Source organism: Triturus cristatus, chromosome 3_1 (assembly GCF_964204655.1).
Source record: "Triturus cristatus chromosome 3_1, aTriCri1.1, whole genome shotgun sequence".
Lineage (NCBI taxonomy): Eukaryota > Metazoa > Chordata > Amphibia > Caudata > Salamandridae > Triturus > Triturus cristatus.
In genome coordinates, this window is record NC_140583.1 from 823031770 (window position 1) to 823056701 (window position 24932).

The 24932-nt window shown below is 43.3% G+C and overlaps 1 protein-coding gene across 1 annotated transcript in view; it reads right to left on the bottom strand.

Annotated features, from left to right (window-relative positions):
- ITGA4 (integrin subunit alpha 4) overlaps window positions 1-24932 on the bottom strand; it is a 466594-nt gene that overhangs the window by 37014 nt on the left and 404648 nt on the right. Inside the window, exon 24 of the mRNA XM_085646210.1 lies at window positions 18016-18135. Within this exon, the coding sequence (XP_085502336.1) occupies window positions 18016-18135 (120 nt within the window). The remainder of the gene's footprint in view (window positions 1-18015; window positions 18136-24932) is intronic.

The following is a 24932-nucleotide window of genomic DNA, read 5'->3' on the forward strand; positions in this document are numbered from 1 at the left end:
TGTATTTGGATTGTACACAAACATTGGTTATTTATCCCCATTTTACTTTGGACTGCAAAAGTGTCCGTTTTTTAACCTTTTTTTTAGTTCCCCTGCGCTAGTCACTGTTTTTTTATTAATTTTTGGAAAACTTTAACCAAGTGTTCAGATAAATGGTGCTTGCCTGCGTTCTCTCAGGTTTGGGGTATACATGAGTACTTTTTTTTTCTACCAATAACTTTATTTAGAAATGAACTTTGCCTCACACTGCTCTTCTCCTCACTCTCCTTCCTTGTGCCTCACGCTGCTCTTCTCCTCACTCTCCTCCCTTGTGCCTCATGATACGCTCCTCCTCCCTCTCCTTTGTGACACACGCTGCTCTCCTCCTCACTCTTTTTCCTTGTGCCTCATGCTGCTCTTTTCACTTTTCTTCCTTGTACCTCACACTGCTCTTCTCACTCTCCTTCCTTGTGCCTTACACACTGCTCTTCTCACTCTCCTTCCTTGTGCCTTACACCGTTCTTCTCACTCTCCTTCCTTGTGCCTCACGCTGCTCTTCTCACTCTCCTTCCTTGTGCCTCACAATGCTCTTCTCATTCTCCTTGCTTGTGCCTCACGCTGCTCTTCTCACTCTCCTTCCTTGTGCCTCACGCTGCTCTTCTCCTTACTCTTCTTCCTTGTGCCTCACGCTGCTCTTCTCACTCTCCGTCTTTATGCCTCACGCTGATCTTTTCACTCTCCTTCCTTGTGCCTCATGCTGCTCTTCTCCTCAGCCTCTGTCCTTATGCTAAACACTGCTCTTCTCCTCACTCTCCTTCCTTGTGCCTCATGCTGCTCTCCTCCTCGCTCTCCTTCTTTGTGACTCATGCTGCTCTTCTCCTCACTCTCCTTCCTTGTGCCTCATGCTGCTCTTTTCACTCTTCTTCCTTGTGCCTCATGCTGCTGTTCTCACTCTCCTTCTTTGTGCTTCACACTGCTCTTCCCCTCAGTCTCTGTCCTTCTGCCTCACGCTGCTCTTCTCCTTAGTCTCCGTCCTTGTGCTTCACACTGCTCTTCTCCTCACTCTCCTTCCTTGTGCCTCATGCTGCTCTCCTCCTCACTCTCCATGATCGTGCCTCACACTGCTCTTCTCCTCACTCTCCTCCCTTGTGCCTCATGCTGCACGCCTCCTCCCTCTCCTTCTTTGTGACACACGCTGCTCTCTTCCTCACTCTCTTTCCTTGTGCCTCATACTGCTCTTTTCACTTTTCTTCCTTGTGCCTCACACTGCTCTTCTCATCCTCCTTCCTTGTGCCTTACACTGCTCTTCTCACTCTCCTTCCTTGTGTCTCATGCTGCTTTTCTCACTCTCCTTCCTTGTGCCTCATGCTGCTTTTATCACTCTCCTTCCTTGCGTCACATGCTGCTTTTCTCCTTACTGTCCTTTTTTGTGCCTCACGCTGCTGTCATCACTCTCCTTCCTTGTGCTTCACACTGCTCTTCTCCTCAGACTCTGTTCTTGTGCTTCATGCTGCTTTCTCCTCACTCTCCTTTGTGCCTCACGCTGCTCTCCTCACTCTCCTTCTTTGTGCCTCATGCTGCTCTTCTCGCTCTCCTTCCTTGTGCCTCACGCTGCTCTTCTCCTCACTCTTCTTCCTTGTGTCTCATGCTGCTGTTCTCACTCTCCTTCGTTGTGCTTCACGCTGCTGTCATCACTCTCCTTCCTTGTGCTTCACACTGCTCTTCTCCTCAGACTCTGTTCTTGTGCTTCATGCTGCTTTTCTCCTCACTCTCCTTCTTTGTGCCTCACGGTGCTCTCCTCACTCTCCTTCTTTGTGCCTCATGCTGCTCTTCTCACTCTCCTTCCTTGTGCCTCATGCTGCTCTTCTCCTCACTCTTCTTCCTTGTGCCTTATGCTGCTGTTCTCACTCTCCTTCCTTGTGCTTCACACTGCTCTTCTCCTCAGTCTCCGTCCTTCTGCCTCACGCTGCTCTTCTCCTTAGTCTCCATCCTTGTGCCTCACACTGCTCTTCTCCTCACTCTCCTTCCTTTTGCCTCATGCTGCTCTCCTCCTCACTCTCCTTCCTCGTGCCTCACGCTGCTCTTCTACTCACTCTCCTCCCTTGTACCTCATGCTGCGCTCCTCCTCCCTCTCCTTCTTTGTGACACACGCTGCTCTCCTCCTCACTCTCTTTTCTTGTGCCTCATGCTGCTCTTTTCACTTTTCTTCCTTGTGCCTCACACTGCTCTTCTCACTCTCCTTCCTTGTGCCTTACACACTGCTCTTCTCACTCTCCTTCCTTGTGCCTTACACCGTTCTTCTCACTCTCCTTCCTTGTGCCTCACGCTGCTCTTCTCACTCTCCTTCCTTGTGCCTCACGATGCTCTTCTCATTCTCCTTGCTTGTGCCTCACGCTGCTCTTCTCACTCTCCTTCCTTGTGCCTCACGCTGCTCTTCTCCTTACTCTTCTTCCTTGTGCCTCACGCTGCTCTTCTCAATCTTCTTCTTTGTGCCTCAAGTTGATCTTTTCACTCTCCTTCCTTGTGCCTCATGCTGCTCTTCTCCTCAGCCTCTGTCCTTGTGCTAAACACTGCTCTTCTCCTCACTCTCCTTCCTTGTGCCTCATGCTGCTCTCCTCCTCGCTCTCCTTCGTTGTGACTCATGCTGCTCTTCTCCTCACTCTCCTTCCTTGTGCCTCATGCTGCTCTTTTCACTCTTCTTCCTTGTGCCTCATGCTGCTGTTCTCACTCTCCTTCCTTGTGCTTCACACTGCTCTTCCCCTCAGTCTCTGTCCTTCTGCCTCACGCTGCTCTTCTCCTTAGTCTCCGTCCTTGTGCCTCACACTGCTCTTCTCCTCACTCTCCTTCCTTGTGCCTCATGCTGCTCTCCTCCTCACTCTCCATGATCGTGCCTCACACTGCTCTTCTCCTCACTCTCCTCCCTTGTGCCTCATGCTGCGCGCCTCCTCCCTCTCCTTCTTTGTGACACACGCTGCTCTCCTCCTCACTCTCTTTCCTTGTGCCTCATACTGCTCTTTTCACTTTTCTTCCTTGTGCCTCACACTGCTCTTCTCATCCTCCTTCCTTGTGCCTTACACTGCTCTTCTCACTCTCCTTCCTTGTGCCTCATGCTGCTTTTATCACTCTCCTTCCTTGTGTCACATGCTGCTTTTCTCCTTACTGTCCTTCGTTGTGCCTCACGCTGCTGTCATCACTCTCCTTCCTTGTGCTTCACACTGCTCTTCTCCTCAGACTCTGTTCTTGTGCTTCATGCTGCTTTTCTCCTCACTCTCCTTTGTGCCTCACGCTGCTCTTCTCACTCTCCTTCTTTGTGCCTCATGCTGCTCTTCTCACTCTCCTTCCTTGTGCCTCACGCTGCTCTTCTCCTCACTCTTCTTCCTTGTGTCTCATGCTGCTGTTCTCACTCTCCTTCGTTGTGCTTCACACTGCTCTTCTCCTCAGTCTCCGTCCTTCTGCCTCACGCTGCTCTTCTCCTTAGTCTCCGTCCTTGTGCCTCACACTGCTCTTCTCCTCACTCTCTTTCCTTGTGCCTCATGCTGCGCTCCTCCTCCCTCTCCTTCTTTGTGACACACGCTGCTCTCCTCCTCACTCTTTCCTTGTGCCTCATGCTGCTCTTTTCACTTTTCTTCCTTGTGACTCACACTGCTCTTCTCACTCTCCTTCCTTGTGCCTTACACTGCTCTTCTCACTCTTCTTCCTTGTGCCTTACACTGTTCTTCTCACTCTCCTTCCTTGTGCCTCACACTGCTCTTCTCACTCTCCTTCCTTGTGCCTCACAATGCTCTTCTCACTCTCCTTCCTTGTGCTTCATGCTGCTCTTCTCACTCCCTTACTTGTGCCTCATGTTGCTCTTCTCATTCTCCTTGCTTGTGCCTCACGCTGCTCTTCTCACTCTCCTTCCTTGTGCCTCACGCTGCTCCTCTCCTCACTCTTCTTCCTTTTGCCTCACGCTGCTCTTCTCACTCTCCTTTGTGCCTCACGCTGCTCTTTTCACTCTCCTTCCTTGTGCCTCATGCTGCTCTTCTCCTCAGCCTCTGTCCTTGTGCTTCACACTGCTCTTCTTCTCACTCTCCTTCCTTGTGCCTCATGCTGCTCTCCTCCTCGCTCTCCTTCTTTGTGGCTCACGCTGCTCTTTTCACTCTTCTTCCTTGTGCCTCACGTTGCTCTTTTCACTCTTCTTCCTTGTGCCTCACACTGCTCTTCTCATCCTCCTTCCTTGTGCCTTAAACTGTTCTTCTCACTCTCCTTCCTTGTGCCTCACGCTGCTCTTCTCACTCTCCTTACTTGTGTCTCATGCTGCTTTTCTCCTTACTCTCCTTCGTTGTGCCTCACGCTGCTGTCATCACTCTCCTTCCTTGTGCTTCACACCGCTCTTCTCCTAAGACTCCGGTCTTGTGCTTCATGCTGCTCTTCTCCTCACTCTCCTTTGTGCCTCATGCTGCTCTTTTCACTCTCCTTCCTTGTGAGACACGCTGCTCTTTTCACTCTTCTTCCTTGTGCCTCACACTGCTCTTCTCATCCTCCTTCCTTGTGCCTCACGCTGCTCTTTTCACTCTTCTTCCTTGTGCCTCACACTGCTCTTCTCATCCTCCTTCCTTGTGCCTTACACTGCTCTTCTCACTCTCCTTCCTTGGGCCTCACACTGCTCTTCTCACTCTCCTTCCTTGTGCCTCATGCTGCTTTTCTCACTCTCCTTCCTTGTGTCTCATGCTGCTTTTCTCCTTACTCTTTTTCGTGGTGCCTCACGCTGCTGTCATCACTCTCCTTCCTTGTGCTTCACACTGCTCTTCTCCTCAGACTCCGTTCTTGTGCTTCATGCTGCTCTTCTCCTCACTCTCCTTTGTGCCTCATGCTGATCTCCTCACTCTCCTTCTTTGTGCCTCATGCTGCTCTTCTCCTCACTCTTCTTCCGTGTGCCTCATGCTGCTGTTCTCACTCTTCTTCCTTGTGCTTCACACTGCTCTTCTCCTCAGTCTCCGTCCTTCTGCCTCACGCTACTCTTCTCCTTAGTCTCCGTCCTTGTGCCTCACGCTGTTCTTCTAAGTCTCCGTCCTTATGCCTCATGCAGCTCTTCTCCTCACTCTTGTTCCTGGAGCCTCATGCTGCTCTTCTCCTCATTCTCCTTCCTTGTGCCTCATTCAGCTCTTCTCACACTCCTTCCTTGTGCCTCACGCTGCTCTTTTCCTCACTCGCCGTCCTTGTGCCTCACGCTGCTCTTTTCCTCACTCGCCGTCCTTGTGCCTCACACTGCTCTTCTCCTCACACTACTTCCTTGTGCCTCATGCTTCTCTTCTCCTCACACTCCTTCCTTGTGCCTCATGCTGCTCTACTGCTCACTCTCCTTCCTTGTTCCTCACACTGCTCTTCTCCTCACTCTCCTTCCTTACGCTTCATGCTGCTCCACAACTAATAATTCCAATATAAACCACATAATTCCACTGTACACCACATACATACACTCCATAATACATACATAAAACACATTGCCATTTGCAACGCCAAAAACTTTAACTCAAACCTATGCGAGACCTTTTGCATTTCCAATGCTTGTTTATAATGGAATAAAGAAGACTACAAGTTCCACAATTCAATGCAAAACCTTTGTCTGGAGCATCACATCATGCATAGACCTGTGTAACTTTGTAGTGCTGTTAGTGGATAGGTAAATAGAAGTTTACATGTTCAATCAAGTTCTCATGCCAACTAGACCGTGCAGTAAAACAACACATGTACAGTCTACAGTAACCGGTCTACACATTGTTAAGCATCATGTGACAATATTAGTCTCACCCTGACATACAGTCACATAGTCACACACGCTGAGTTACTCACCCATGAATAAATATATAAAAACACTCACACAACCACCAACAGATCCCCTTAAAGTTACAATACTTTTGTATACATCATACTCCCTTTTATCAACCTCAATACACATATACCTTTTCAACCACATTTTTACAAAGTTCAATCTAATTCACATACCTCAAAATTGAGTTTGTTGGTCAAATATTTTTTTCTCTCTTATTAGATAGATTCAACTCTTACAGAACATGTGAAAACTAAGCATAAGAATGACACCACTCTCATACAAAGCAACCATTAATGGCAACCTCTTCAACTTTGCACTCTCTGCTACTGCTGAAGCAGCAAATTAAAACATGCCTTTCATATTTTAATTGTGTTACTCCACTTCTAAATGGTTAGTGTGTGTTAACCCTTTCTTGCACCACAATAAAGAAGCTCAATGTGGTAGATTTTTTGGACATATTTGCAAATTCTTCATGACCCTCAGCGTGGCCCCCATGTAACTTTGCGATGAAATTGCGAATAACTTCATGAGTGCAAAAACCTATTGAGCCTTGTACTCTTCATAATTTGCAACTGCCCTAATGTGTGTTACTTACATGCCACTAAGGAAATAAACCCTCTATAATGAGTGTAAATAACTATATTTGCAAGTCTGTTTAATGCCCTTCCACCCACGCTCTCTTAGGACAGTTACCAAAGCAACCCCCTTTAGTACACCCTCATGATCCAGTCGGTTACAAGCTCACAACACATTCTAGAAGCAGCACATTACTTTCCAACTTAACTGCAGGAGGTGGTTGACTGTTTTCAATTAAAAGCATATCCAAGATTGCATTACATGTTTTTATGTTCACCAGAGCCAATCAGAGATCTACTTTATTTTTGTTAAAAATAACTACCTAAATGTAACTACCTGCATATTTACACCATCCAATCAAATATGTCCTTTTTTTAAAAAGCAGGTCCTGTCCTCTATTTAACTGCCTTTCATTTGGAAAACTATCTCATTCTTCTCCAACCTTCTCCTGTGTGCTACTCCTCCTTGCCTTCAAAATAGTTAGAATATGGATTCTTAGTCACAGCTTTGTGTTTGACAAAAGAGAGTGTGCTAGAAAGAGTGGCATCGATAGGGACTTGGGTTTGCCTTATGTGGAGATTACTTGGGTTAGCCTGAACAGGTTAAAGTGGCATCAGTTGCTGTCTTTGGTGAAAAGCATTCCGTATTGCCAACACCGTGACCTCATGATTGTGCATTTGAGTGGCAATGACCTAGGCACACTTACTGGGTAGGACTGGAAATCCTAAAGAAGGCTACCTTTGTTCAACTAATGGTACTTTTTCCTCAGACTGCCTTAGTATTGTCCAACATATGCCAAAGGCAGAAATGGACGTGGTCAAATGAGTTCTGTCTACAAATAGACAAAGCCAGGAAACATGTCAATAAAACTGTTTCTGCATCCCTCAGTGACCATAACATGGACTCTATCTAAAACAACTTGTGCTTTGATGTGGATGGTATATATAGAAGTGATAGAGTTTACTTCACAGAGAAAGGCAACAGCTTTAAACACTGCATCCTCTTATGTGTAGTGATCATCTATTCTACACACAATAAACACAAAGGCTCTTCTCAGAGCACCCTGTCTCCCAAACGCTGGTTTACTTTCTTTTTAACTCCCTTTTTAAAGGTGTTTTCCATATTCACAAATATGCAAGAAAATGCAGACAATCAATAGACACAATCACATTTAAAATTCAAAACTATGTAACTGACAGTACATCTGAATGGGTGCATTAGTATGTGAATGGGTCTGTGAGTGTGTGTACGAGTTTGAGTGGGTCTGTGAGTGGGTGCACGAGTGTCTGAGTGGATCTGTGAGTGGGTCCATGAGGGTCTGAGCGATTTGGTGCATGAGTCTCTGAGTCAGTCTGTGAGTGGGTGCGTGAGTTTCTCAGTGGGTCTAACGGTAGTTGCGTGAGTCTCTGGCTAGATTTGTGAGTTAGTGGTTGCAGGAGTCACAGAATGGATATATGAGAGGGTGCATGAGTCTGTGTGTAGGACTGTGACTGGTTGCGTGAATGTCTGAGTGAGTCTGTGAGTGGGAGTGTAAGTGTCTGAGTGGGTCTTTGAGTGGGTATGTGAGTGTCGGAGTGGGTTTGTGAGTGGGTGTGTAAGTCTCTGAGTGGGTTTGTGAGTTGGTGCATGAGTCTCCAAGTAGGTGCATGAGTGTCTGAGTGGGTCTGTGAGTAACTAGGTAAGTCTCTGAGTGTGTCTGTGATTGGATGTGTCAGTGTCTGGGACTGGGTGCATGTGTCTCTAAATAGGTCTGTGAGTGGGTGCATGAGTGTCTGAGTGGATCTGTGAGTGGGTGTGTGAGTCTCTGAGAGGGTATGTGAGTTGGTGCATGAGTGTCAGAGTGGGTTTGTGAGTGACTGCTTAAGTCTCTGAGTGGGTCTGTGAGTAGGTGTGTGAGTGTCTGAGTGGATGCATGAGTGTCAGAGAGTGCATGAGTCTCTGAGTAGGTCTGTGGGTGGGTTTGTGAGTGTCTGAGTGAGTGCATGAGTCTCTGTGTGTGTGCATGAGAGTCTGAGTGGGTCTGTGAGTGGCTGCTTGAGTGTGTCAGTGGGCCTATGACTGGATACGCGAGTGTCTTGAGTGGGTCTGTGAGTGGGTGTATGAGAGTGACAGTGGGTCTATGAGTGGATGTGGGAGTCTCTGAGTGGGTGTGTGAGTGTCTGAGTGCATCTGTGAGTGGGAGTAAATGTATTTTTCGTTTTAAATCTGCGATATTCGTGAATTCACAAATATCGCATGAGGGGAAAAAACAGTTTTTCCACATTTTGACCACATAAGGTGTCACACAAACACAATCTGTATTCCACTCATGTGGTCAGGGTACCTCTAGCCTGATGACTTTTACTACTTTTGTTCTTTATTTTCATTCCCGGGAACTGTGTCCTGTTACTTAAAATGGCAGCCCTAACTTTCTGCTGAAGTTGCGGCCAGCCAATCACGGCATTCCAGTTGGCACACGCATTCGTGTTTTGTTGTGAATTAGTCGCAACCCTAGAAATACACATTAGAATATTCTTTTACCCCTCCCAAAATACGGAACAGATTTACACCAAATTACAAGAAGCATACTTTCTGTACCAATATCTACCTTTCTGCCAAATTTGGTGTAACTCCATCCAGCGGTTCGGGCTGTAGTCGTGTTTAAAATCCCTATGGGAATTAACAAGGAAAACACACTTTTTTTGACCCCCCCTTTTATTGGCCTCCTCTTGACGGATCACGAAATCTAGAATCAATGGTGTACCCCTGTAAGAACACTTTAAACAGGCAATGATACATTTTAATTTTTCTGTGGTTTTTATCAGAAATATTCCAAAATGTTTTTAATGCCTTTTATTAAACCGAGAAACGTGACGCATTGCACTAGGTCGATGCTCTTTCTGAAACAATTACACAACGATGAAACATGTTTTCATGTTAGTTAATTGTTAAGGGCCGATGTACGCTCTAGATTGTCAATGCTTTCTGATTAAGTTGCCTGATTAAGTAGAAAAATAGTTAATGTTGTTGCCGTTAATCTTGCAAGGGTGCAAGCTTAGATCAATGTACTGCATTAATGCTCTGAAGCATATTGCACTTTATGACAAGTGAGATTGTATTGAGCAAATTTTACTGGTTTCTGTTTTTTATGTATAGTTTAACATTTTATCTTGTAGTTTTATGACTGTATCCCAGCCGAATAAACATGAAAATTGATTGATTGAATGGTCATTGCTCTGCTTACAACAAACTAATTGATCAGAGAAGGTCTTTGATTATGTGAAGTAGGACATTTTATTTAAGGAGGTGATTGACTTCCCTTGAAATCTTGCTAACTGCAATTGGGGTAATTTATGAACATCATGGACCTCATAATTTTAACTTTACTTACTATATACCAGACGTTTTCACGGAGTAGCTTGTGAGCTACTGGTAACTCTCCAGATACCTGTAAATAGCTCTCATGTGAGCAGCCCGACCTCTCATGTGAGCAGCCCGACCTCATAAATTAGACACATTTGCTTAGTTGAATTAATATACGTCTATCAAAATTGAAAGGTATGTATTCGAGATGAAAGTGAGTGCATTTTTTAAACTTATAAGCTTAGTTTTGGAAAAACATGGTTGAATTTCATGTTGAATTTTCAGTTCAAGTGTTACAACCACTGAGCTGGGTAATAATAAACAAGCTAGTACACCAGCAGGGCCGGACTGGGAACCAAAACCGGCCCTGGCAAAGTGCTCGACCGCCCCCTCCCCCCCCCTCCGCGGGAGTTGGGGGTGTCGTCGAGCTCTTTCCCAGGGCCGGTTTTCGGCCGATTTTGTTACAGGGCCGATTTTGCAGTTATGCTGCAAAAACGGCCCTGTAACAAAAACGGCCCCCAGGGGCCCAAAACCGGCCTCCACCCGTGCGGCGCACCGGGGGATTGCCCGGTGCCCGCTACGGCCAGTCCGGCCCTGTACACCAGGACACCCTTCAGGGTGAATATGCGCTTTAGAAATTCATGTTATTTTCTGTTCTATTTAAAACTGATATTTGAACAATTATGAGGCATTGTTGAGACTTATTATTACCTTGTTACATTGCACTTCTGACTGTTACATATTACCTACTTAGAGGTCTTCCAAATTGATAAAGCATTATTTACTTCACTCACCAATGCCAGCGACCATCAGGAAATTACACATCCAGGGAAGGCAGTAGGGTGGGGTATGGCCAATGAAAAGCAAATGAAAGTGGAGGCGCCCAGCCTCTTCTGGGTGAAGACGGGCCCGGTCTTAGCGGTGGGATGCTAACTGGCATCTCTGGTAGCGCCCCCAGCCAGATGTATGCTGGGGGATGAAGTCCCACCCCAGCAAGGACACCAATGCAGGCGAAAAGTTCTGCGGGCAGGGAAACACTGTGGAGGCACCTGCACAGCAGGAAGCTAAAGCAATTTTAAGCACTGTTGGCAAAACTGGTCCTGCCTCCAGTCAGAGGTATTCCGGGAGGTGAAGTCCCACCCCGGCAAGAACAAAAATGGGGGCGAAAATTTCTGTTGGCAGGGAACCACACTGTGGTTTCTCTACAAAACAAAAGCCTTATGTACATTATTGCTTTCTACACTGCCTGATGCACTGAGCTGTTTACAACTAATAATCTTGCATGGTTTAGTTAGAAATGTAATCTTGTCTGATGTGGTCACTATTAAAATACTAATAATAATAATAATAGCTCTGGATGATTTTCATTGAGCATAATGAGATCATATTACAGAAAAGGTTTGAGACCACTCCTATATACATTGAGCACCCACCCATCAAAATTTGCGCCACAGAATATTCTTTATCACCTTAAGCATACTAGACAGAGTAGACCTGTAAGCAGATGATCATTTCATCATAATAAAGCCCCATATAAAGCCATAAATTACATCTGAAACATGTTTGGCTTTGTTCCTGGAAACATAGCAATTTATAAAACACTAAACTAATTTTCTGGAGCTGCACAACTACACAGAATGTCTGCTACAAAAGGCATGATACCTGGGGAGTAATTGAGACCTAATATAGAAAGCCACCTCTCGAACTTCAGCAATGGCAGAAACTTCTAGATCTTTGTTGCTTTCCTTTTTATTCATAATTCTCATTTTTATCAAAGAAAGAAAGTTCATACTGCCAACATTGTACATGGCATCTTTACCCTTGGGTCTCTTGTTGAAATAGCAGATGTTTACTGTCACCCAACTCAATGGTGTCGATGCTCATTTTATTGACCTCAAAAGGGTGAAACACTGGGTGAACCAGCTAGGAATCAAGCCTACGATTATGAAGTCAAACACAGATTTCTGGAGTAGATCTATTAGTCCACTGAGCCACCAGACAAGACTAATCATGAAATACAGAACATTTTAATTATTTATATGCTACTATTTTTATTCCTTCGTGGGCCTCATTATTGCCCTGCAGTCTATTTCAGTAAACTCAAGTTTTGGTATTATGGTTTTAAATGGAAAAAGTAACAAATGCTAAGATCTCCACTAAAATTACACTGGAGTAATAAAACAGAAGGCTTCAGAAGAGAATCCCATTAGTTATTTTTCATAAGACATTTGACTTTCTGTATGATTACTATGAATTTCCCAAGATCCTCAACATTTTATTGTTCAGATTTAATATACTGAACCATAAAATGGCTTAGTGTGGTATTCTCACTGCTGACTTTTGCTGTGATTTTCAGGTCATAAGTTTGAATCCTAGCAATACTGGCCCAAGCTTTCGCTCATTCAAAGTCAGTAAATTTGATTGCTTTGATTTAGTAATAATGATAACTGTCATTTACAGTTCTTAGATAAAGCAGAGATACTGTCTGAATTGTTTTGCAATTCAACAGGCTTTAATTGAATACTAAAAATAAAAAAAGATTGAAAATCCCGTAAGATTTGAATGTAGGTTACTTTGAACTAATTTTGTTTTTGGTTTCTACAGGACATCCTCTGGCACCCAAGTAGAATAACCTTATCTTTCTGTTTACTTTAATTATTACACTATTTCTATATTACATCATTGTCCCAGTTTGAATAATCAATCTTTCCTAATGAGATCTGATACAGTTCATTTGTGAAGATTGACAGACTTTAGCAATGGGCGTGCATAGGGAAAACCTTTGCCTGAAAATTTGGGGGTAGTTTTGAAACTTCACCATTGCTTTCGCAGGAAAATCCTCCCAAAGTGAATATTATCTACCCACAGTCCACACAGCTGAGCTAGTTTCCACGCATTAACAGGACTTGATCATTATATCCTTGGTAAAGAAACTGCTTCTTATCAATCCTGTGAATCAAATTGATCATTTAGTCATCTGATTTGGCAGGATGAGTTATTAACAAGTAAAATTATAGAAGATAAAATTGATGATGTGCTATAAAATCCCAGGACATCATTTCTTTTACAGCATCGAGTATTTTTTACATGCATCACAAGTAAAACAGATCCTAAAGAGGTCCAGAAAGACTGTGACCCCACTGTTCACACAAGTATGCAGATCATCTCCTTATGTTTTATTCATGTTTAGTTTCAGGCTTATTTTTGTCGTGTCACTACTAGTGATACAATTATCTTTGACTCATTGTGGTACTTTTATCTAGAGAGAAGGTTTCATGTAAGCAAGCTTCTGTGCTGATAATTATCACACAGCTATCACAAAATTATGCCTTAAACTGTAATCCCCATCAACAGAACACGGACTAATAGGATTAAAGCAATTTAGAATAATATATTCCTAATTTGGACAACCTGAACAACTGAACTTGCCATTTGCAACGGGTATCAAATTATCGTTCAGAGATCTTGCCACTATTTCCAATTCTAACTCTAATACACAAACATATCTTCAGACTGTAAAAAATAGCAATTTGTTCCAGCACTCCATCTTGATCATATTCAGATCGTAATCATTTCCGTCAAGGTTTATTTTATCTTACACAAAAATAATCTGTCATTAGTCAAGAAAGAACTCAGTGCTCAGATAGGTAGTAGTCAGGAAGAAATTGTAAAAGAAATAAAGAAACTGATGTGATCATGATACAGTAAATGGATCTTTTGATTAGACTGTCAGCTTTTATTAAAGAGGTTTTTTCCTGCACGTTTCCAAATATTTGATTTACATGGATAAAGGAATATGAATTAAAACAACTCAGGAGTGGAAATGTTAAATAAAGATTCTCTTTAGCTATTAACCATACGATTATTTTTTTTCCAAATCCCGACAAGCCTTGCCATTATGCCCTTATAAATCCTAGATAAATAAAATCTTCTAAACATATGTTGCAGGGGGCTCACATTCGAGGGTCTGACCCTCCTTCAGTCTCCCACCCTGAACAGTCCTTGGTCGCACGTAACCTCGCTGCAGCATCCTCTAACTGCCTGCTCCTTCCCTCAGCTGCCATCCACTGCCTCTGCCACTACCTAAACCGTCCTCGGTGAGGACAATACGACTAGCCATGGAAGGCCCTGCATATCTTGACCTAGCTTTGGCACTCACCTTGCTGTCATGCCATGCTCCAAAACCGCAAAGGACAACCCAGTGATGTCCCTTTGGTCCGAAGCCTCGACAGTAGAAATGGAGGTATCGCCCTCCACTTTGACCTTGGGGACTGCCCCTGCAGCAACAACCCTTATCACGCAGGGTTATATGGACCGCTTCTTGCAAGAGATGCGCTCCGACATTGGCTCCCTCAAAGACAAATTCAAATCCTGCCTAAGAGACCTCCAGAAAGATATCTCTGATATAGGTGAACGAGTGGATGACCTTGAGTGTATGGTGGACGTTAGATCAGAAGACCAAGAGATGTTATAGTGGCGGGTAACGGTGAGGGAAGAGCAGAACATTGATTTACAAACCAAGCAAGAGGACTTGGAAAACAGAAGCCGTTCTAACAATATCCGCATTTGGGGTGTGTCCTTCACAGTTGACCTCCTCCAGATGATTAGAGACGATGACAACGCTTCACCACTGAACCTCGACAGGGTAAACCGGGTGGTCCCAGACTCTGGACGCATGGATGTGGTCACAGACATCCTGACCAGGTGCATTTTTTCACGGAGAAAGAAGCGATCCTGCGAGCATCTAGGGGTAAAACTGAACTTGAGTTTTGGGGGCGTAATATCCAACTCTTCCAGGATCTCTCTCCCATCACACTGCGAAAAAGACAAGGCTTTAAGCCTGTTACTGCAAAGCTCTGTGAACTGCTACCAGTGGGGATACCACTTCACCCTCTTGTTCACATGGGAGGGCAGGCGCCGCTCGCCGAGATCAGTCAAAGAGGCAAAACAGCTATTGGACCTCGCTGTTGACCCTCAGGAGCAAGGTGTTCCCCTGTGCGGGGTCCTGCTGGAAGAGATATCCGGCCTCTCCGGATCTCCGGCCTCTCTGGACCACAGTGAAATCACTCTTCCTGTGATGACCATCCCCCGGTGATTTGATCCCCTGGAGGGTGACTCCTGTGGCAGGGCTGGAGCACCTTGGTGCCGGTTTACGCACTCCATGGAAGTTGCGGTTGGACTTGTTTATATTAACTGTGTTCTGTTTTTGCTAGCAGGTCGAATCATCTTGCCTATGAGACTTCTCACATATAATCAACTGTTACAACCTACAGTGGGAGGGATGAGGAGGTGCGGGTACATGCCATATTGCTACCATTTTCGGGCTTACCTCAATCGATCCCCAATACGGCCAATCCCGTATGGGCTTTCCTTTGGCTGCCGCACTACTTTTGTGGATAACTTGGGCAACAGCGGTTTCCCCCTTCCACACAGACATAATGGGTCCTACCACGCTATCTCTTTGCCATAGATAGAGCATCATCCACCCTACCTGGCTTGATGTCTACCTTGGCAAATACTAAATTGAGATCTCTGAGCATGCAAGGCTTAAACTCCCCTAACAAATGCAAACAAATCTGACGATACATACTACAACATGGCCCTGATGTTATTCTCATACAGGAGACTCATCTGTTGGGGGCTGATCACCATCGGATTGTATCTCTAAACAAATCAATGTATGTAAGTCTGGGCTGCCTGCTCCGCCTCACTCTGGATCAGGAGACGGAAGCCAGTCAGTAAATCAACTTTCTGAACTGGGATGCACGGCGCAGGGTTTACTGTTCCAAAGGAATCATTGCCTTTGTAGTCTATGGCAGTATTCTCTATAGGACAGTGACACTGTCAGCATCATTGTTTGGGGCATTGGAGTCTCCCTCCCTGTGTGAGAGCAGCCGTCTGTCATTCACAGGCAGAGATCCCACCCTTTCCCATTTGTCACATGTACAAGTGAATGCATGCACATGTGGTTTGGTGCCTTATCCTCTGTAATTTTAAGTGTTTGAATACTAATCTTCTGTTATATATATTGTTCTGAGACCCCTTACCACCCTACCTTCCCCCACTTTGACACCTCAGGCCCTGGCTGCACATCGCTTGCTCCGTTAGAAGTGGAGCTGCAGCATTTGTTCAACTGTGAAATGGATGTAAAAGACAAGCAAACCAGTGTTCTTGTTCCCTTGTGAAGTTGATACAAATATCTGAGTCAAGGGCAAAGATGAGATATGTGCTTACAATAGATAGTTATCTGCAGTGGCAGCTGGTGACATTTGAAAGTGGTGAGCGTAAAAGTGACTTTTATGTAGAGAGCGACAGGGGCAAGCTTAATGGACTAACGTGGGGTCCAGGCTGGATCCTCTTCCAGAAGGAAAAATTCAAAAAAAGATCTGCACATCTTCAGCCACCTCTCTTTCCTCTTCAGCACTCTCTTTTCACTCTTCCCTGAATGCACTTCATTGCATCTCCCTCACTTCACCACATCCAAACATACACTGCACTCACTCACATTTAAGCAATTTATTTTACTTTTGCCCTGTACATATTTTACCATCTGTGCACCCCCTTCACACACATTTTCACAAAATTGCAATTACAACTGGAATACATGACCATTGTTTTGTGTGCTCTGCAGAGGCCAACCCACTGACAGGCACTTTGCTTTGGCTTCAGGTTCAGCGTCAGAGCTCTGTCAAAGCCCCTCATAAACATCTGCACAGCTCAAAGTATGTACGAAAAAAAATACAGAAAGAAACGCCACATGATTAAATAGCTAACTCTCGAGGGAGGCAAGATTAAGTAAAATAAAAGAGGAACTAAATTGCTGACATGCATTGCCTTAACGTTTTTAATACTCATTGTTCATAAATCAATCCAAGTTTTAATGTCATACAGCAGATAACCAATGGCGGCTCCTCCGCTCAGGCGGAGGAGCGTCGCCTCACTGCTTTGCAGCAGTGAAAGAAAGGAAAAATAAAATGGTAATAACTTGATGTTATTATCATTTTATTTGTTCCTGCTGTGACCGCATGGGGGCAGGGCGGGGCTGCTCTGCTCACAGAGCAGGGCAGGGTAGAAGTGGTGGCACATTGAAGCACACGACGCTTTGGCTGGCCGCCTCGGGCCGGACAAACAGTCATACGCACTTTGCATGTTCTCCACCCAGGTTGCATTACAGCCTGGGTGGAGAACATGCCCAGGCCCCCACAGTCCCCGTTTGAGCGCCGAACTACGGCACTCAGACCAATCACTACTTAGGAGAGCCAATCACAACGCTGCTTTGCAGTGCTGTGATTGGCTCAGGGAGCCAGGCTGGTTCCTGTTCGGCTTACTCATGGGAGAGAAGGCGTGGGAGAGAGCAGCGAGGAGGTAAGTGTCTGTTGCTTTTCTTTTTTACACCCCTCTACCCTCTCGCCCCTCACCACCCCAGATCTGTGCCGGCTGCCCCTGCTTCGATGAGTCCCAGTAAAAATGGAAGCAGAAAAAGACCGTTGCTACTAAGCACTTGAATTTCAAGTGTATAATCTATGCAAGTGATTCGCTGTAGTACATGTAGATGTGCCAAAGGAAGCAGGCAACTGTGATGAAGAGTGATCCTATAGAGTGTGAAAAGGAACAGGACACATTTAGGAAATAAAGTACAGAAGGAAACCATGATAAAACCGAAATTAAAAAAAATGTAAGGCAAATAAAGGCTTTAAAGTTTATGATAACCTGAAAGAACAACCCTATATCAGACCTAATGTATGTAAACAACAATCAAATGCTAATGGTAAATAGCACATTAACGTAACCTACTGCGCCTCTACTAATCAAAAGTAATAAAGGAAAACCAGTTTCCACTGGATGGGCTATATACTTTCTGGAACTGTTGGTAATTGGTTCTCTTTGTTATTTTATGTGACATTTTGATTTCACTATTTTTTCTTAGGTGTTTCATAAGTAGAGGTAAATAAAGTAGTATACATAATGAAAAAACATTGACCGGACAAAACTACTTTATAGACTGTAGACAACTAAATTGGTGTCATTTACAATGTCCACATGATCCTCCTAAAATGCAGCAGTCGCTCTTGTAATTGAATCTAGACATATTAGAAACAAAATAGACAATGAAAACACACTCCCACTTTAAGCCCAACCAATATGCAGGCCAAGCCTGAAAGCACTGCTGCCTGTTGAATGAACACTTTGTATGATACTAAATTATGCTTTTCTATTTGTGTGTGTGTGTGTGTGTGTGTCTAAAATATAAATGTTGCTTTCACAACAGGAAATAAGCATGCCAAAATATAATCCGATGTCCTTACCACACTTATCTTAGCACGTCTTGAGAAAAACAAGATGAGATCTTTCAACCTTGAATCCTGCGTCTCAGGTAAAGAGCAGTCTCTCGAGTAATTCTTGAAAAAACACACTCCGGCACTAGTCTGTAAATAAAAATCAATATGATCACAAACGTATGCATCAATATATATTTAAATTGCGGACACCCCTTAGTATTCTAGTATGGGCACTTTCAAGTAGTGGAAGAATATTTTTGATATTTTATCTAGGCCCTATTTAACATTGGGTAAGACAGTCCATTACACTATTCTTTTTAGATTGATTTTCTTCCAACTGATTTAGATTATCGTCTAGATTGTGATGTAAATAACTGAGCACCTCCTTCCTCCGGCACACACTGCACAAGGCCATCAGAAGGTAGATCTGTCTCATGGATTCAACTCTTCATCTAAAGCTATGGGTTTTATCTTGTAGAAAGCGATATCGAACCAAGAGAAGTTGCCTTTCTGTAAACAGCATGAATATGTAAATCCAACGTCATATCTGAAGGCGAGGGAACCTGAGTGGAGGGCTCACAACGGTAACGTGAAGGGGCTGCCAATGGAAGTGAAGATGAACCAGCTGGCAAATTCGTCTCCCTGACCTTAGAGCCTGCAAGGAGAATGGGAATGGGTCTGTAGTTTTTCAGGGTGGAAGGCTCCATATCAGTCATTTTCAGCAAGGGGGTAATTGCCCTTCTCTTGAAAGCCAGACAGACCTGACCCGAAGCCAGTCAATATTTACAAATGTCAGAGATGATAGAACTGACTGCAAAACCTGGGTCTGCTGACTTGAGTTTCCAAATGGCAGAGGACATCTCATTTGAGACATTGGCTAGGATAAGATCAGGTGCCATATTAACTCCCATGCCACAGTATTCCCAGGCTTCCCTATAACCAACTTCTTTGTGTCTCATAGATATCTACTCTAAACCCTTGGGATGACCAATGCTGGAAGAGCTGGCCTCTCCGGAGGTAAAGGAGTTACTTTTAGCAAATAAGCCCTGAGATACGTTGGAGGAGAATTCAATGCACTTTGAAGGTGGCCGTAGCAAGATGAAGGCACTGATGGTAGTGAGCGAGCAAGTCAGTTGCCGCTGTCCTTATGCTGGTCTAGTATGGAGGGGTTATGTATCATTCATTCAAACACATTTCTTTAGCCAGGTGAATGAGATGCTAAATGTTGTCTACATTACTGTCAAGTGTATAGAACCAGTAATTCTCGGCGAGGATACAATAATAGTACAAAACCAGGTTCTAGTCACACAGTTACTCCAGTCTCCTATAACTGAATGTAGGAAGTACGTGAGCAGTGTGCAAATAGACCAAGCATTGGCTTGCGTTTTGACGCCTGAATATAAAATTAAAAAGCCGGTTGCAGTGAAAGAACAAAAATCAAAAACCACATGGAGATAAATAATTTTATGTATGATGGTGCAGTGTACTTTTGGGCTGTAGATTGTCCCTCATACATTGGAATGACATATCCACCAAACAGCCAAAAGCATCAAGAGAGAGAGAGAAATACTCCTCCAGAGACAAAGCCCACTGTATGTATATTGTAAAGTATTAAAAACAATACAGCCAGGCATACAGCTACACCGTAACGCCATACCTAAAGTGGGGGCCTAAAAAAGTTGTGTGAGGGTGCAGACACTCTGATATCCAGACACAGACGTTGCTTAGAGAGTTGTGCGATGGAGAAATGTGTAGAGAGAAGGAGACCTTCACATCAGGACTTACAACAGAAGGAATGATGAGCACCTGAGTTACAGAAAGAAACAAACAAAACATACGCCAACTACTTTATCTTTCCAGAAAGGCAATCAATCAGAAATTACACGCCAGCACCATGATCAAATATCATAAAGCCCAACGTATCCCCAGAGGACTCAGAATTCCACTTAAACCATCTTTGTGCAAAAACAACCAACCATTTAAGGACCGATGGTTCGCAATATTGAATAAATGTTCATTGGATTTAATCCTCCTAATAATAGAAGAGTTATCAAGCATACTAGAAGAACTAACCAAAGAAATAAACATGGTTAAAACGGAATTACAAACAAATTTACCCCCAGAAGATTGGAACAAAATACTAGAAGACATCAACATACAATTATCCAAACACACACAAGAAATCAACGAAAGAAAAATTAGAAAGTACAGAAGAGACACCGTAGACTACAAATTGGGAGAAGTCTACACCTGGGCGGACATATACGCCAAAAGGAGACAGAATAAACTATACAATACAAACACAGATACATCTTCCTCAGAAAGCGACCTTCCCAATGTCTCAAGAAAACCTACAGAACACACCATCCAACAACCTCACAACCAGACACATCTGCATCGGTCTCTTTTTTAGAGGCAGGCACAACCAACGAGCAAGACCCAGGAGGAGCCAAAGAAAGCACAAACGTACCACCCCAAACACGCATGACTACAACCAAACAAAACAAACAGAAGAAAGGGGGCCCGAAAACAACTTAGTCATCAATATTTCAGACTATCAACTCACAAAAATTGAAACCAACACATTACAAAAAGGTACTTCTTTTGTTCCAACGTCACATACCAACTATCTAGAAATAGAAATAAGTTTTTTCAAACTGATGAGAAAGCTGCGATTAAGGCATTACTTCGAAAATATAATAGAACATAAGAAACCCAACATTGAAGATCTTCTCAAAGGTTTGAAACCTAAAAGCCCGTATATGGCCCCAATTAGCCACAAAAGCCACGACACATTTGAAGCCCTTGTAAAACAAGACCTTCAGAAATTTAACTTCAAGAAACAGAAACACAAGAAACTCACACAGAAAGAATGGGGAGTCTTGAAAGCACTAGCCAATAGACCTAACATTACATGTCAGAAAGCAGACAAAGGTGGTGCATTAGTAATTCTCAACACCAGCTTCTATGAGTAACAAGTGGAAACTCATCTATCAGACGAAGAAATGTACATGAGAATGGATTTCAACCCGACTCAACAAATCAAAGATGTCCTCATAAAAATAGTGGAGAAAGCCATAAACAGAGGCACCATCAACGAAAAAGTCAAAAAATACCTGATTCAAACAAACCCTAAAAGTCCTACCATCTACATGGTGCCTAAAATACATAAACATCTGACCCACCCACCATTCCGACCCATCGTATCAACAAAGAACAGCATTCACGAACCAGTAGGAATATACTTGGACAGACATCTTCAACATAGTGTCACCAAACTTCCAACTCACATCAAAGACACCACAGATTTCCTCATCAAATTCCATGAAACCATCAAAGACATAAATCTACCAGTGACAATGTGTACAGTTGATGTGAAATCACTTTACACATCCATACCGCATCAACTAGGCATAGAAGCCACAGAACAAGCTCTTCTGCAAAGTGAATATAATCAAGATTTACAAATTTTTCTGATGAAACTATTGATATTCACACTAGAACACAGTTACTTTAAATGGAAAGTCAACTGGTATCTACAAAAGTCAGGTACATCGATGGGAAACTGTGCTGCCCCAACATATGCCAATATCTTCATGGGAAACTACGAAGAACAACACATTCTAACGAATCCAGAATGGCAGACTCATCTAAAAATGTTTGTACGTTTCATTGACGATATCTTCATTTTATGGCAGGGACCAACAACCACCCTCACGAAACTATTGACAGAACTCAACACCATTGATCAGAGAATACAGTTAACCTTCGATATCCAACAACACATGATCAACTTTCTGGATGTTACCATTATACAAACCCATCAAGGTTTTCAAACAGACTTACGCAGAAAAAGCACCGACAAAAACAATACCTTATCATATGACAGTTTTCACCTCAATGCTTTAAAGAATCACCTACCGTTCACACAAATTTTGAGAGTAAAAAGAATCGTATCTGATCCAGATACCATGAAAGCACGCACCAAAGAAATGATACATCAGTTTAAGACAAGGGGATATCCAGAAAACATCCTTCGTCAGGCAGAAGCTAGAAGCGACACTATTAGTAGGACAACAGCATTACTATCAAAAGAAAGAACCCCACTCAATCGCATGACCGTGGTATCCAAATATTCCACAATGAGCAAACGTTTCAAAAATACCATCAAGAAACATTGGTCAATATTGCGCCTAGAACCGGATTTTAACAAAATCTTTGAAAATGAACCGATATTTGCATACACCAGAAGCAAAAATCTGGGATAGATCATAAAAAATCCTATCAACCAAGATCCACAAACCAAATATAAAGGAACCATTGCGTGCAGAAACTGCAACAATATCACACCTGGACCATATATCACACATCCAATTAAAGGACACACCATCAAACTCAAGGTAACAGCAACATGTGATACCACCAATACAATTTATGCTCTCAAATGTCCCTGTGGCAAGATTTACGTAGGACAGACAGAAAGAAAAATCAAAATACGCATAAATGAACACAAAAGTAACATCAGAACAAACAACTTGAAATCTACAGTGGCCCACCACTTTTATGAAGCTGGACATAACATCAGTCAACTTAAGTTTAACATCCTAGAAGTAGTCACTAAATCCGAAGGTAAAGACAATCACAAAACACTGCTACAACGAGAAAACTACTGGATTCGTACATTAAATTCAATGAAACCAGATGGGATGAATGATCGTATAAAATTTACGTGTTACCTCTAAATTGATTGCCCTCGTTATTATTCTGTATCAATTTTTTCAATTCAAACCTCATTGTACTTTTGTTATTATTGTTACCTCTTACTAATCAAACTAAGATATAGTCTCTTTTTACTTTCCATGGTCATAGAAACCAGTCCTATTTTGATTTTCACACACACCAGGACATTTAATTACACACGCCCACCTACACGCCGTTACACTCTACGGAGCAACAAGCACGCCGCCAGACCGCACGCGCCCAGAAATCCTTAAACGCTGTCCACGTTAACCTACAAGTAAGTGTTGATACGATAAGGGATTGTGGTTTACCCATCTTAATAAACTCACGTTGGTCATATACCAAGAAAGCACTTGAGCACAGTAACGTTAGCAAACAAGTTCCTTCGCTGAACGCGTCACTTACTAGCCATGGAAGCGTAAACATCCATCACTTATGAGACCGCATAAGTTTCCTTTCACCCATTAAGGCACACAGGGTACAATTTCTCCCACCCCCTTTACCACATCTAATAAGCACGAAATTGAGGACGTATGCAAGCGGCACAACACCCGATTTCCCTACCATTCGGATACACTATTCACCCATATTCCCTACACACCCATACAGCTATAACTAAGACAGCATACATTTCTCGTTTTTTTCAGAAAAAAACCCTGACGAAGGCTAATACCTAGCCGAAATGCATTGGGATTTGTAATATCGTGGCACTTGTTTAAAACTGCATCTTCGATTTAAAAAAAAGAAACAAATGAATACAAACGTCGTGATGAAATAAACGAACGTTTATCCAATTGAAAGTCTAAGCAACTTTATTAAAACTTTAAAGACACACTCTACACCAGTGCCCTGGGGACTCACCCTATTCAGGGTTAGCTACCAAAGAGACATCTCATTTGAGACATTGGCTAGGATAAGATCAGGTGCCATATTAACTCCCATGCCACAGTATTCCCAGGCTTCCCTATAACCAACTTCTTTGCGTTTCATAGATATCTACTCTAAGCCCTTGGGATGACCAATGCGGGAAGAGCTGGCCTCTCCGGAGGTAAAGGAGTTACTTTTAGCAAATAAGCCCTGAGATACGTTGGAGGAGAATTCAATGCACTTTGAAGGTGGCCGTAGCAAGATGAAGGCACTGATGGTAGTGAGCGAGCAAGTCAGTTGCCGCTGTCCTTATGCTGGTCTAGTATGGAGGGGTTATGTATCATTCATTCAACACATTTCTTTAGCCAGGTGAATGAGATGCTAAATGTTGTCTACATTACTGTCAAGTGTATAGAACCAGTAATTCTCGGCGAGGATACAATAATAGTACAAAACCAGGTTCTAGTCACACAGTTACTCCAGTCTCCTATAACTGAATGTAGGAAGTACGTGAGCAGTGTGCAAATAGACCAAGCATTGGCTTGCGTTTTGACGCCTGAATATAAAATTAAAAAGCTGGTTGCAGTGAAAGAACGAAAATCAAAAACCACATGGAGATAAATAATTTTATGTATGATGGTGCAGTGTACTTTTGGGCTGTAGATTGTCCCTCATACATTGGAATGACATATCCACCAAACAGCCAAAAGCATCAAGAGAGAGAGAGAAATACTCCTCCAGAGACAAAGCCCACTGTATGTATATTGTAAAGTATTAAAAACAATACAGCCAGGCATACAGCTACACCGTAACGCCATACCTAAAGTGGGGGCCTAAAAAAGTTGTGTGAGGGTGCAGACACTCTGATATCCAGACACAGACGTTGCTTAGAGAGTTGTGTGATGGAGAAATGTGTAGAGAGAAGGAGACCTTCACATCAGGACTTACAACAGGAGGCCGAATGATGAGCACCTGAGTTACAGAAAGCCAACACGTTTTCACTTGCATGTTCTCAAAACAGTCATGTTAATGATAAATAGTGAATGTGATGTCGGTCTTTCATTATTGTAACAGTGGTTTAAGAAAAAATGATAGCATTTTACGCTATGTCTGCAGGATTTGCGTGATTATCTGGCAGAAATTCGGGAATATAAAGCGTATGGCCTTATTCTATACAGCCTTTGTTGTTTACTGTGCCAAAGTTGATTTGTAATAAGTGGTGTAAAATGTGTTTCTGCTCATTGTGTGGGAAAGTGTTTTGGGATTCTATTTATTACTACAGGCATACTGATTGGTGACACCCGCATCAACTCGTCCAGTAAACCGAACTGCCTCGT